The sequence below is a fragment of the Diadema antillarum genome, unplaced genomic scaffold (genome assembly GCF_040938485.1).
Source record: "Diadema antillarum isolate AM-2024a unplaced genomic scaffold, OU_Dant_1.0 seq00001279_RagTag, whole genome shotgun sequence".
NCBI lineage: Eukaryota > Metazoa > Echinodermata > Echinoidea > Diadematoida > Diadematidae > Diadema > Diadema antillarum.
Genome location: NW_027272059.1, coordinates 654,437 through 668,226, shown reverse-complemented (window position 1 = coordinate 668,226; position 13,790 = coordinate 654,437). Strand labels below are relative to the sequence as shown.

Genomic DNA, 13,790 nt, shown 5'->3' with positions numbered 1-13,790 from the left:
ACCTATATCACACAAATATAGATAATGAAGTTATTACATCACAAAGATAGGAAAGTACTCTAACACAGCATTCACTATGCACCCCTAAATTCTAGCTTGGTTATGAAATGTGAATGACACATTGCTAACACTCATGCTGCTCACTTGTATGCATCACAAAAATATCAATAATTGAACTTTTGCTCAAAATAATGTTATTCATGATGTAGGTGTTCTCAAGATTTATTAACAACACTTTTTACACTTCAAACTCCAAGTATTTGAACTTTAAACCTGTTACACTTGGAAAGACAGAAGTGCAAAAAATACCCACAAACAAACAAACAGACAAAACCAGTCAGCACTTTAGATGAGGAAGATGATCCCCCCCCCCCCAAAAAAAAAAAAAAAAAAAGTTCTCTTAAAAAATACTTTCTCTTTCAAAATTGAAAGAGAGTAACGTTCCTTTCTTTATTCTAGGATGCCAAGGGACCTTCCTTGAATAAATGAAAGCTTAGTAGTGTATGAAGCCTTTGCTTTCTTATATGTGACAATTTGATGCATTTCCCCCATTTTTTATGACAATAGCCCACAGGTCTCTCCTCTTCATTTGTAATGCAATTTAAACCCCAAGTATTAATATGACATTATGGCTGCATGCCATAGCATGTTTCAATAGAGATTACATCTGTCTCTGCTGTTATTGAATACCAGACACTTGACATTTAGGTAAACAGAATGCAAATGTGAGGCACAATGTATCTCGCATAATAAGAAATTGTCTGGTCTCTAGACAGTGATAAAAGAGTGTGGGTCATATGTTAAGCCAGTAGATTTCATTGGCATGCAGCTTGCGCACAATCCCAACGGCACTGTATCCATAAGCTGACAGTCTCTGTAACATGTTATTCAGCTTATTGACAGGTACAGTTGAATGAGCAAATTGTTCTATTTTCCCTGTAATATTCCAGTTTGACTCTCAAGTCAGGTAAAGACCATGTCTGTTTGTGATATATGTGGGGGTATTGTGGGCAATCAATCATTGTACAACAGCGGTAAATACCCAGTAAGCTTGTCATGGTGTAGCAGTGGAATCATGATTCTTTATCATGATCCTTACAAAGAACCATAGCCATTGCTCTTTTGAGGTTTGCCATCAAATTGAATCACATCTCTTCTTCATCATCACATATATATTACAATCCTTTATTGGAGTGAGGCTCCCACTACAGCCGGCCAAACTTACGGTTGAATAACCCTATGTATTCATCTCTAACACCACTCCTGTTTGATACTACGGACAAAAGAATTTTCAACTGCATGTACGACACTGTATAGGAAGTAAAAATGTAGGTCAAAGTGTCATGCTGAATGCACCATTGCCGACTCGCACAATGAATTTAACCAACCTACAGAATGGAAACCTGACAAACACAAGCATCTATTCTGACTCTAAATTCCTACAATGCTCTTCAATGTAAGAGCTGCTTGCAAGTCAATTCTGATGCATTCTATTCAAAAAGTTTGTAGTATTTTAAGAGTGAAACAAAATGCATGCCACAGTTTCATCACACATGAAAGGAAATATGATAGATGAGAATCCAATGGAACAGTGTTCCCCAGCAGCTGAAGTGTATTGACTATATAAACATTAAATGTGGGAGACTGGTAACACTACTCACATATATAAGTTTCAATCCACTGCAGAGTAAGAGAGAGAGAAATGGTAATCTCTCCTTCCACTTTATTTCTCTCCAGAAATCACTAGTTTTGAAGAGGAATGAAACCCCAAGTACATGTAAAATGTGCATTGAGTGAATGCAGAAATGAGAGTAGAGCATGTCAGCGTACTGTGAAGTAAAACAGACAATTCTTTCAAAAGTTATGAACTCTCAACATTTTGGTGCTGTCACTGCTGGATAAAAAAGTCTGCAACATTTTGCGATGTCATGCATGGACAATATAAAGAAAACAAATTCAACGTATTTTCATTTTTCTAGCATAATGGAAAAGCATTTGAATTACCTATTTTTAGAAAGCAGGGAATCATGTTTAATACCCTGAACATATGTCAGTATCAAGGGAGGGGGATGAGTACTTTTCATTAAAAAAAAAGAAATTTAGTGGAATTCTCTTGATATTCTCTTTATGTCATTGTGCATACATGACGTCACAAACCATTGTAGTCTTCTCAAGATAGTGATGGCCACACTGAAACCTTAAAAATTTATTACTTTCGAATGGATTTTCTGATTATTCCTCTAACTGCACTGATGTGTTCTACTAATATTGTTGCATTCATTCAATCCACGCATATAGAGCTGGGTTTCATTCCTTTTCAAAACTAATAAATAAAAACATATACATGTATTACCAACAGGAAGACAGTTTCCTTAGGGGTATTTACTGTCTACCGGTGTGCTTAATTCTACTCGGTATATTTCTTTTACACATTTACACTTTTGACTACCGACTGATTTGTAGTTATGAATATAAATAACAAGCGTGTAAGCATGCAGTAAGACTAACCTTATGGTGTAATTGACACAAACAATGCATTGTGGCTTGTTGGTCTTGTTGTTGTAGATTATTGTTGCCTGCGTTTCCAGCCACATGTAGCCACCACTCTTTGCAAGAAAGCGATACCGGCCTGTTGATGTCTGCCCCTTGGCAAACACTGCAAGTCAAATGTCAATATGAATAGCTAAATAGAACACTGATCTATTTTTGACAAGACACTCACAGCATATTGAAGAGTTTAAACTGTAAGTATGCAATATCTAGTAGATCTTTGCATCTACATAGATAACTTTCTTTTTCATTTATTTACTGTCACAGTCCTTTGGACTTACACCATTTGTTTTTTTATAGGTTATCTATAGAGTATTTGGAAAGCTAAGATAATAAATGAGATACATTGAGTTGTCCTCCCTCGCATCAGACAGGAAAATTTTGTCTTTCGTGTAGTTCTCTTATGTCCGTGTACCAAGCGGATGTATTGAAACATTAAAAGGATATACTCATGAATACGGAAAAAGACCTAGAATAGCATAGAAAAGTATACATCGTGCAAGTGAGCTTGTAGATGTAAGGCAACTAGGAGGTGAAAACTGGACAAACACAAACGACAAGCGACTTACGATCTCTGTGACTCTTGTCAATGAGTTGTCCGTCCAGAGCGTGGTAGTAGTCATAGAAAGATTTGCCTACCAGTTCATTGGGTTTGTATCCCATCAACTCCTCAATCCTACGTAAAAAATAACATACAAATAAAAAAGAAGAAATATAGCGTCACTTGGATTATGTCAACAGTAACAGCTCACTAGACCTGACATTGCTTCGTGATATCTTAAATGTCACTTGTACAGTGACACAAACACTACTACTCTGAAGTTATGTTGCAAGTGAAAATGCAAGCATTTCCAAAGGATGAAATTCTTGTACATTAAACCGTAATGATAACAATCTCAATAAGTGAAGGAACCCCCCCCCCCCCAAAAAGAAAGAAGAGAGTAAAATTCAAGGAAACGACAGAAGGGAAAGGGTGTAAGAAACAGTAAAATGAAGGATGTGCAGATATGATACTGTAGTAAAAATTTACTTTAAAGAAACTATTGTTTTTTCAGACATGGCTGCTGGATGGATTCAGTGCCAAGAAAGCAGCAAACCCAAAAACTAAAAAAAGAAAAGAAAAGATATTTAGCTGTAGATCTTGGTAATCATAATAATTTGCTAAATCTGTACAAAAGTAGGTCAAGTGAAAAATAAGGGACCGGTCATAGATGTGAACTTGTCATCTACTGCTCATCGGACAGCCAAAATACCAACTGAGCTAAAGATTTTCTTCATCTCAGGAAACATACACATCTTGAAAAGAAAAAAAAGGCACAGCACTATTTTGTACTTATACAATGTAGTTGGGATACTATGCAATGAAAACCATGTCTTTTTTTTTTCTCTCTCTCTAACTCCAAGACACCTACACATAACCCAAACAGTGATTTTAAATAGCTCTTGTAAAGCTTCAAACTTGAATCTCCAGCAATTGTATATCCTGTCCACTACATTGTAAGTACTGGAGTTTGTTCTTTGAAAAAGAGAGTAAAAATACAATACCGAATGAGTTCTAACACCTGTGAAGCTCATTCTGGTGTAAGAGATGCCTTACTTTTCATCACAGTATGTGAACTTCATGTCCATGCTGTGTCTTGTGAGAAATGCACTGCAGTCCAGGGGGATCTCAATGTTTGAGGGGTGTGGGATGGGACTGGCGATCAGGACCAAACAGGGAGACGAGGGTATGCGGTACCCCATGGCAGCTGCTTCTGAGACAGAAAGTTTCATGTGGCCTTGGCAGTGAATAACCTGTAAACATGGAAGGAAAATCACAACCATAAGGCAGGGTACTACCAATCCACTTGGCTGCTTGGCCTGGACAACCAAAACTCACTGCCTGTCGGTACCCATGGCAAGTACCGATGAATGGGTACTTGCCTGGTCAAAGTATGGAGGTTGTACAAGTATTAACATATTATTTAACATTGTATCATAATTGTATTAACTAAAGTTGTATTAACTTTGAAAACAAGCAGGAGCAAAGAAAAAAAAAAGTTTTCAACATGTCCATGTGTGTGTAATCTGCTATACAGACACCTGTAGACATATGACAATAGATGTTTTTTTTTTTAATTATTAGACTTATACAAGAAGATTCTAACCTCAAGTTTTACAACCAGTTGTGCAATGTTTACTTTGGGTGACATTAGACATGTGACATGTATTTTGACATCAAAACTGTCCTTGAAACATACCATTTGCTTGCTTTGCTAGAAATTTCTATCATGTTTGTGAAATATCTAGCATATTTGATATGAAACCTCCTCAAATTTATAGTCTCTCACAAATGGTGTGCAGATTTATAGACTGACGGGTAAACAGGCCGACATTTATAGAGGGTCAAATGGTTGATTCATGGAGACCCTGCATGCAATGCAGCAGCAAACTCAACTTTACTGCTCCTGTATCTACGAGTCATTGAAAATTACAGCTTAACAGCTGGCAGAAACTACATTTAGACTTTAGCACTAGACTGATATCCCCACTGATCAGGTTACTTTTAGCTGATTTATATCTGCAGTGTGTACAGTACAAATGGCTATGACAATGCAATCATACTGTACAGGATCTACAAATCCAACTGAATGTAAATTTGCACACCAGGGCGAGGGATTTGTTTGTCTTTATCACAAACCTTAAAGTCGTGGAGATTAGCCAAGGTCATGAAGTCTTACAAAATGCAGAGTTCAAAACAAAATTCCGTTAACAAGGGTGATGATCAGATCAGAAGCTTGTCTTCAAAATCACACAGAAAATATGTTTACTTTGAAGGTTCTTTTTATGATGTGTATTACCTTGTGCATTTTTTATGGCAAATGCTTGTAGGATTTAACAACAATCCTGACTATGTCGCTCACTACACATTTGGCCCATTTACAACTGCAGATATTCACAGTGGAAATAAAAAACCCTGGTCTTCACCTTAGGTAATGACATGTACATCCTGCCCACAAGCACAACTTTGTGTTACTTTATGTCACTTGATATTGATGTATGAGACTATTCTGATATATCTGACTTTAGATTTGATTCTATTTGATTTGATTTGATTTGATTTATTCACAAAATGCATGTAAATACATTATATACAAATACGTGGTATACACATGTAGTTTGTACATGAAATATCATTTTCTGTGGATCGTCATAAGCTATTAAAAGCCCGACAGGGATGTCCAAGAGATACATACAGAAGCATTATAATACAAGAAATGTATCATGTATTACACTGATAATATGTAAAAAATAACACAAATATTGATTCCTCCTAATTCATCTTCTGCTTTCATTACTGACATACATTCACAAAATCATAGCATAAACTATATCTACCGAAAATGTCGTACATTATAACGTAACAATAGAATGTAAAGGTGATCTTTCTATTAGTAATAAAGGTAACAAAAAGTTTAAGTTAATAGTTTCAGTACCACACGTGAAGTATACCTTATATGTGGCTGCCTTCAGGTTGACAATCTTCCCTTTTGGTGTCAGTGTACACTTCATTCTGATGAGGAAGCTGTGATGCTGCCTTTCACTTGATGATGATAGTAATGTGGATGATGATGAAGGGATGTTTTGAGAGAGACCGGGTCTGTCTGAGAGCTGTTCTCTGATCTCATCGTGGTCACAGGGGTGAGTGTAGTCATAGATGCTATGGCCCATGAGATCCACCTTGGACAGGAAGCACAAATTAAACAGTTTCAATGAGTTGAACAATGTGACATGTCAATAATAGTAATCTATAAAGTAAATCCAAGTTACAAAATGTAGACAGGACAAGTAATTAAATGTCTTTTTAAAATTCCCCAGAGATACTAACAATCGCAAATTAAGAGTGTAAAGTGTGATCTGTTTTCTGTGTGTATGTGCATGCCTTTGTTCATGTGATTACACGTATATTATACATTTTTAAATATTTGAGCACACATCTGGGGATGTTAGTGTGCATCTGTCTTTCATTATCAGTCTTTATGCCATATTCATTGTATTTGATGATCTTATTTTGTGTGTGCTCTCAGTTGTGCTGAAATACACTGTATGTCATTTGCATGTATACACATAGTATGTCACATACAGCTTATTGTTACACCACATTTGCTATTGTTTAGTATCCTTTGTTCCTGTTTTGGTTTTGGTTTCAAAGGCTTATGTTTATCTTTTCAAACAATATGTACATTGTATTGATGATTTATGTGCAATGCACAATCAGTAAGCTGCCAATCCTTTCATGAGAATTTCCTTTCACAGGTCATGAACTGTGGCAAACAAAGATTGAAAATGACAGTTGTAATTCATGCTACAACACAAAACATGTAGAAATACATGGTAATAACACTTTGGAGGGGAACACATCTCAAACTGTAGTGGTAATTAAACTTATCTCTTCTTCTCAACACACTGATGATGATGATGATGATGATGCAAGCCTCCTATATTTTGAATAACACCATTATTCAAACCTCATTCTTCCACACTGGTGTATTTCATTCATCTTTCGAACAAGCACATGTTACATGTATTTCATCTGTTTTACCACTGCTTTTGGAAAACTAGAATAGAAAATAAATATTCTGGTATTTCAGCATCATATTAAAGTGTAGGAGCAACGTACTTTCTTATACACTGAGCTGTTTTCGGTTTCAGTGATGCAAGAAGTTTGGTACATGTACTTTGCCATATCAAATATCACACAGCAATTTTGTCCTCTGGCTTAATATGCATCTCTGTATAAAAAATTACAAAACATGTGTAAATTATCATATTCCTTGTATGCATTTACTCAAATTATGATGGAGACGGGCTAGCATCACACGGTTACCTGGTTGATTCCTACAAATTTTGAGACACTTTCTGAGATGAAGACCATGTCTCCCTCTTGTGACAAGATGAGGAGGAATCCATCCAAAGACTTCTGGTAGTGTGGGTCCATGATTTGATCCAGGGCTTTCACTTTGCTGTCTTCTTTCTCCTCCACTTTGATTTCTATACCCAGAATAAAATAATCACAGCATGTTGATTAATACAAAACTCTTCATATACATTGTACCTAATTATTTTATTTTTTGGTCAATTATACTGTACAGTAGTATAATTTCAGTATGTAGCAATATGAAAAAAGGTAAATGTTTGAAGATTTCTTGATACAAATGTAGCTGTCATATCACATATTTTACATTGTAAATCAAAAGAAGAGATCAGTAGATTTGAAATCTTTATATCTGGATTTGTGTTTGCTATTTCTGCTTTTCGTTTTGTCTCACATGTAATTTGATACCATGTTCACATTGGTATTCTAAAGAGTAAAAACAGATGAACAAAACTGCAAAGGTTCCATCAATAGTATATGTAGAAATCAAATTGATAACAATACATCTGTCACGCTTTTATATTTTTCATAGATTGCTGATATCACTAGTCACATTGGACAAGGTGATGATGTCATCATCATACAAATCTTCTACTCGCCTGAACATAAGTCTTCAAAAGGTTCACAAGGCTGGCGCTATTTTGGCGCTGCTGTAAGCTACATTGTAGCACCAGGCGCGGGCCAGGCTCGGGCCAAAATTACTTGCATGGTCAAAGGTCACAATTACCTGGCCATGCCTCCGCCGGAGCGCGCGTTCAGTTACCATGGTAATTATCCCTTACGAGGCAAAGTTTGTGAATGGGTCATCGTAAAAGTAGCACGGCTCTGCTATACAATGTGTAGTTAATAAACGCAATTTTTACTGCTTGGCGCGGGCCAACTTAGCTCGGGCCAGGAGCTGGCCAAAAATGCACGAGTTACTGAAAGGGGTATGAAATACCTACAATTTGCACACAATTAAGTCTGTGATATAAATCACTCATAAAGTCGAAGATCATATGAAACATATGGGCTTTGGAAAATCTGAACTCGTTTTGAATTAAAATCGACCTACATGTATCATATCAACCAACATACAAATCAACATACTGACAAGTCATTGGATGAGTTGTACATTACCTTTAGGGAGAATCTTGCCAATTTTGAGGAAACTGAGTACAAGTCGCATGATTCCTGCCTTGTCCAGCTGTGCACAAACATTGTGTGCTAGTGGTAATGTGTGTGCTAGTTCATAAAATATCTCTGTCTCTTTCCCTCTCCGGCATCTTGCAGCATTTCTTGATTTTTCTTTCCTCTTTTCTGAGTTTCTGCAACAAATTATAAAGGAGAGTGACAGATTGACTACAACTCTAATGAACATATTATTTCCTTTCAATTTGTGACAAGTCTTAAACATCCCAACAGTGCAACCAATGTTACAAGCAATTTTTTTTTTTTTGAATATGAGAAGCAAGTAAAGTTAAATGTTAATTTCCTTTCCAATCTCATGCTCCTAAAACACATCATTCAGAGTAATGTCACAATCTGTCTTAAAATTTGAATTCAACACTGACAAAGAACTTCTATATTTTGTTTCAGGTGGCAAATCTTCCCTGAAGAAGTGAATACTGATATTCAACTTGGTAACATATTGAATGCTGCCCAAAATAGCAAAAGTGGCAACTAAAAATTTATTCCACAGTACAATGTCGTATTCTCAGCAGGTACATGTACACAATCAATTTGTCATTGCCAATTAAGAAACTTGTTCTACTGTACACTTTGAATAACAAATCATTGCATTAAAATTGTGCAAATACGGCTAACAAAAATGGCTAGCAGGCACTGGTGTGTTACCGGTACTTGATTTATTCCGTGGCATGTATTGTAATTTATTGTACCCTGTTTGGCAACAAGTTCAATACAGCATATTGCCAAGATATGAAGCTTTACTTGCATAATAAAGAAAGAAAATGAAGCTATCATTGACTAAACTAAACATTTACGTTGTACATGTACAATGTCCTCTGTTGGTGAACCTGATAAGAATTAAATTTACATTTTATATGCATATTCCTGTAGAGATCATCTACACGTATGGGTTTTCATATCTTCATCAATGTTCTGTAATTAGTGTAAAATTTGCACATTTGGTCATCCATTTCTTGGATGGACCAAATGAGATGTTGAAATACTAGTATGGAGTTTGAAAGATTACATGTACATTGTAGCTCAAAGAAAGAATCACAAGTACAACCACTGTACAAGCTGTAGCACAGTAAAATAATGCAACAAACCTAACATAAACCTTCATAAAGCCTTCATCTTCAATCTGAACCTATCTTCCATCCCCTCCCACCACAAAAACCCACAACAATCCAGTGTTATTATTAAATAGCATTGGTCATGTGAACAATAACAAATCTTCATCTGTACTTAGAACTGGCCTACTGTACAATACTGACATTTCTTTTTTCTTCTTCTTTTTAATACAGGGGTGGTGCATAACCACTACTAATGGTCCCACCATAAATTGGGAAATTCCCATGCAAAATACCAGTGCAAAAATTACTACAGTTCAAGTACAAGGAAATGTGTACTGTAGAAGACCCTACTACGCAGATACAGGTAAATGCATAGTATCAAATTTACATATCCAATTTCATTCAGTTGACGTCTGAAGGCATTAACTCTTCACTTACCCCATCCTACAGTGTACAACTGTACACAACTATTCCAATTTCTCTATGGTATTTATAATGGGTTCCGCATCAAGTAACTATCAATATCAATAACATTGTAGCACATGATTGTTTTAACAAAACCTATATTTTGTGATTTCATTAATGATTTTGTGTTTGTTGGCACTCAAAGGCAGTTTAAAATATGTTTGTATAAAAATGAGGAAAAACAAGAATAAAATGTATTCCATTCTTTCCTTTCCCAACTATAGACCATCTCAATATTTTAAATAAAAGTTGATATTCATTATAAATTTTGAATATCAGAATACATGGCATCAATACAGTGTACATGTACTCGTATATACACCATGTATGTATAAAACAATTTGTACACGCACAATATACAGTAGATCAACACTCTACATACACATACATGTATGTAATTCAGTATAATAGCCATTTATAAAACTCATCGATTTAATGATTTGCTTCCAAATATTTATTAACTACAGGTAGTAGTGTAAGCACTGTGAAACAGTACCATTGTACCATTGTACTGAACTAATTACAGTACCATCAATACACTAACATCATACATACAATGTACAGGCTTGTACATGTGTGTAGACGTACATTGTAACAGCTACAGTAGACATACAACGTACAAATTTGCACAACATCTTACTTATAGTTAGACATTCTACATCAACAAAATTATGATACAATGAATCATTGATTTTGGAGTCTATTCTTTAATATTTCCACAGTTTGGCACTGTCAAATATTATAAACTGCAAGGCTACAGCACAATTTGAGAGAACAAGAAGGAAAAGACTCTTCTATACTGATTAGTGGGCTTAGTTCTGCTACATACAGTAGGCTACTGACCACTAGACCTACACGTGTATTGATAGTAATGATACACTGTTATTTTTGCGTACAGATGTTTTCGTGAATGGGGAGGTCACGGACATTTTCGCAAATTGACACAGCAGAGGCCTTCATAAGGACGCTATTACTTAGCGCATCTAGTGACATTTTCACATTTTGTTAAATTCGTGGTCCAAATGTGATTCGCGAAATTTGCGGAAATTAAACCCTCACGAAAAGAACAGCTTATAGATCTAGTACCGTATCTAACATAGTTAGAGTCTAACGTTAATAGAAAATTAGATTCTACAGAAAAAAAAAATTGTCTCCAAAATGTAGACTAGACCTTATCTATGTCAGAATATTCCTAAGCACTAATCACAAACCAAGCTGATACTGAAGGTAACCATGGTCGTAATGTCGTAGAACTACCGTCATTTTGTTGTTGTTCTTTAAAACTGTTCAAAATTTATATCAACACCACACTGTTCTGAAAAACATTCCCAGTGAGACACCCCTGCCAGGAAACACGCAAGCCGACATCTAATCACACACTACACAAAATTGCACAATCTACAGTAGAGAATCTAATGTTAGATCTACTGTCCCCATTGAGCATGCATTGCATCCGTACGTTCACCCATCATATTGAAATTTATACATTGAGAGTTCGCACGGGTTTTATTGCGTTGGAGAGATTTCTGTCCGATAATATGTACAAACTACTCATGTGAAACTGAAATACTTCGTCTACTAATAACTAGATCAACGTCTTCGGTCGACACTACAGCAACACACACATTATTTCAGATTGCTTTGAGATCATCAATAGGGTGAAATAACATAGTCTAGAGTTTTAGTTGCGATCAAGAAGCCGGTCGCGGTCACTGTTGTTCTCTTTCTCCGAAACATACAGCTCATTCTAGGTCATGTATGCTCGCAAAATTCCATGCACAAATTGAACTTACCTCCTCTTTTCTCTGGGTACAGTCGCCATCTTTCACTTTTAGTACGCGTTTCACAGTTTGTATAGTATGTACATCCAAGTTAAATATATCCACTGTAAATATCCAGTCTTGATTCGCATTTAGGCCTAATCCACTGTGCAAGAATTATTAGTCACGTCACATGTGTAGTGTAGTTCAATCACAGGATTCGATTCGTTACATCCTGTATGTGGCATGCATCGCCGACATTGGCACACTGTATCAAACATAGGCCGCGTAGTATTACGGTCGCTGTGTATCGCGGTCGCTTATCTTTTCGATCCCTATGCAGTCTCAATACACTGTCGAGGATTGCATAGAGAGGGAGCTAAACTTCTCTGTTCAGTCTGCGCGCTTGCTTCCGCTCAAATAATCCACTACTTCGAGGTACTAGGTCGGTATGGTACGGTTGCGATTTGGAGAGAAGAGATAGCGCGGCGCGGCTACGGAACGATCGTTTTTCGCTGGAAAAATTACGTCAACTCCTTGCTGGTGGGACTGTATACAATGTTCTCGTACGTTCTAGCAGAGGACGTGGTTCCCCCTCGCTCCTTGATGGTATCGCCCGACAGTGGCTCACAACAACCGCACTGCGCTGCGCGAACAATTCCCACAAAATGAACCCCCATTAAAAAAGTAGGTCAACTTATGGCTAGGGTATTTTCTCCAGGATTCTGACTAAATGTATTTTGAACAACACGAACGTGACTCCTGTGTTTTTTTGTTTTTGTTTTCTGCTTTCTTAGAGAGGTTTTGGCTGAAATATCGGTCAATTTTAATGTGGTAACCTTCATGTACCTTCTCTACCTACATCATGAATGTAGACGTGACTTCCACTCATCAAGATGATGTTTGAAATGCAAACTCGTCTCTGATATCTTTAAATGTTTAAGATTTCAAAACAAAGACCGAACACAATATTTCTTTCTCTTTCTCACCATCTCTACCCTGTCTTTATATGGCAAAAGGTGAGAGCTACATCAAGGGGAACAAATATTTTCTTTAAAAAACTCTCCCAACTTTGTCATGTTGGAGAATGTGCATTCGGTCATTTAATTCTCATATTTTACTGAATGACTTCTGACAAATGAATTCAGTCTTGTATAAAAAATGTTTTCCCTGGTCATATATAACAAGATACAAGGACATATTGTTCTGGTCATCCATCATACATTGCACATTAAAATTTTGGCTATCAATTCACCCGAGGTAGAATCTGCATGTGTACCCGGTATGTATTAATTTCAAGAGGTGGGTGTTAAGAAGAAATATGTTCCAAGTTGTGACTATGAGATTGATTTTATCTGATTTTTTTTTCTATCAGTTAGTTTTTATAGTTAGTTTCAGGGGTATGATCATTTACACTATTCATGAAGAAATGCCAAAAGAAAGTAAAATGTGTGACCTAGCTGATGTAGAAAATTACTGCAGAAAATGTAGGCCTAACATGTCCCCCAAAAGTGTGTGTATCATATATTATATATACATGCATATATGTATGTGTGTGTATGTGTGTGTGTGTGTCTGTGTGTGTGTGTGTGTGTGTGATGTCTGTAATCTCACTCTTTGGATTGTTATGTTAACTTGAAATAGAGGTGCACTCCATATTCAGTTTCACAGTATTATAGTGAAAGAAACTGGTGAATGTTTCACTATTACTGAAATTACATTGTAAATAGAATACAGGTCAGATAGAATTTATTGGTAATTTTGCATACGTCTTCATAAAAAAGTGATATCCGTCTTGATTCCACAGGTGCAAATTGAATGGGGTGATGTCATCACATAAAATCTTGCCCCACATAT

At 36.3% G+C, this 13,790-nt stretch overlaps 1 protein-coding gene across 2 annotated transcripts in view; it reads right to left on the bottom strand.

Moving 5' to 3' along the window:
* LOC139745615 (hypoxia-inducible factor 1-alpha-like) overlaps positions 1-12,371 on the bottom strand; it is a 42,229-nt gene extending 29,858 nt beyond the window's left edge. For both annotated transcript variants that reach the window (XM_071656015.1, XM_071656016.1), the window contains exons 1-7: positions 11,967-12,371; positions 8,585-8,772; positions 7,418-7,581; positions 6,043-6,270; positions 4,148-4,344; positions 3,120-3,226; positions 2,509-2,656 (exon numbers count right to left, since the gene is read on the bottom strand). In XM_071656015.1, the coding sequence (XP_071512116.1) occupies positions 2,509-2,656; positions 3,120-3,226; positions 4,148-4,344; positions 6,043-6,270; positions 7,418-7,581; positions 8,585-8,772; positions 11,967-11,995 (1,061 nt within the window). In that variant the 5' untranslated portion in view covers positions 11,996-12,371. The remainder of the gene's footprint in view (positions 1-2,508; positions 2,657-3,119; positions 3,227-4,147; positions 4,345-6,042; positions 6,271-7,417; positions 7,582-8,584; positions 8,773-11,966) is intronic.
* Positions 12,372-13,790: the final 1,419 nt, after the last annotated feature.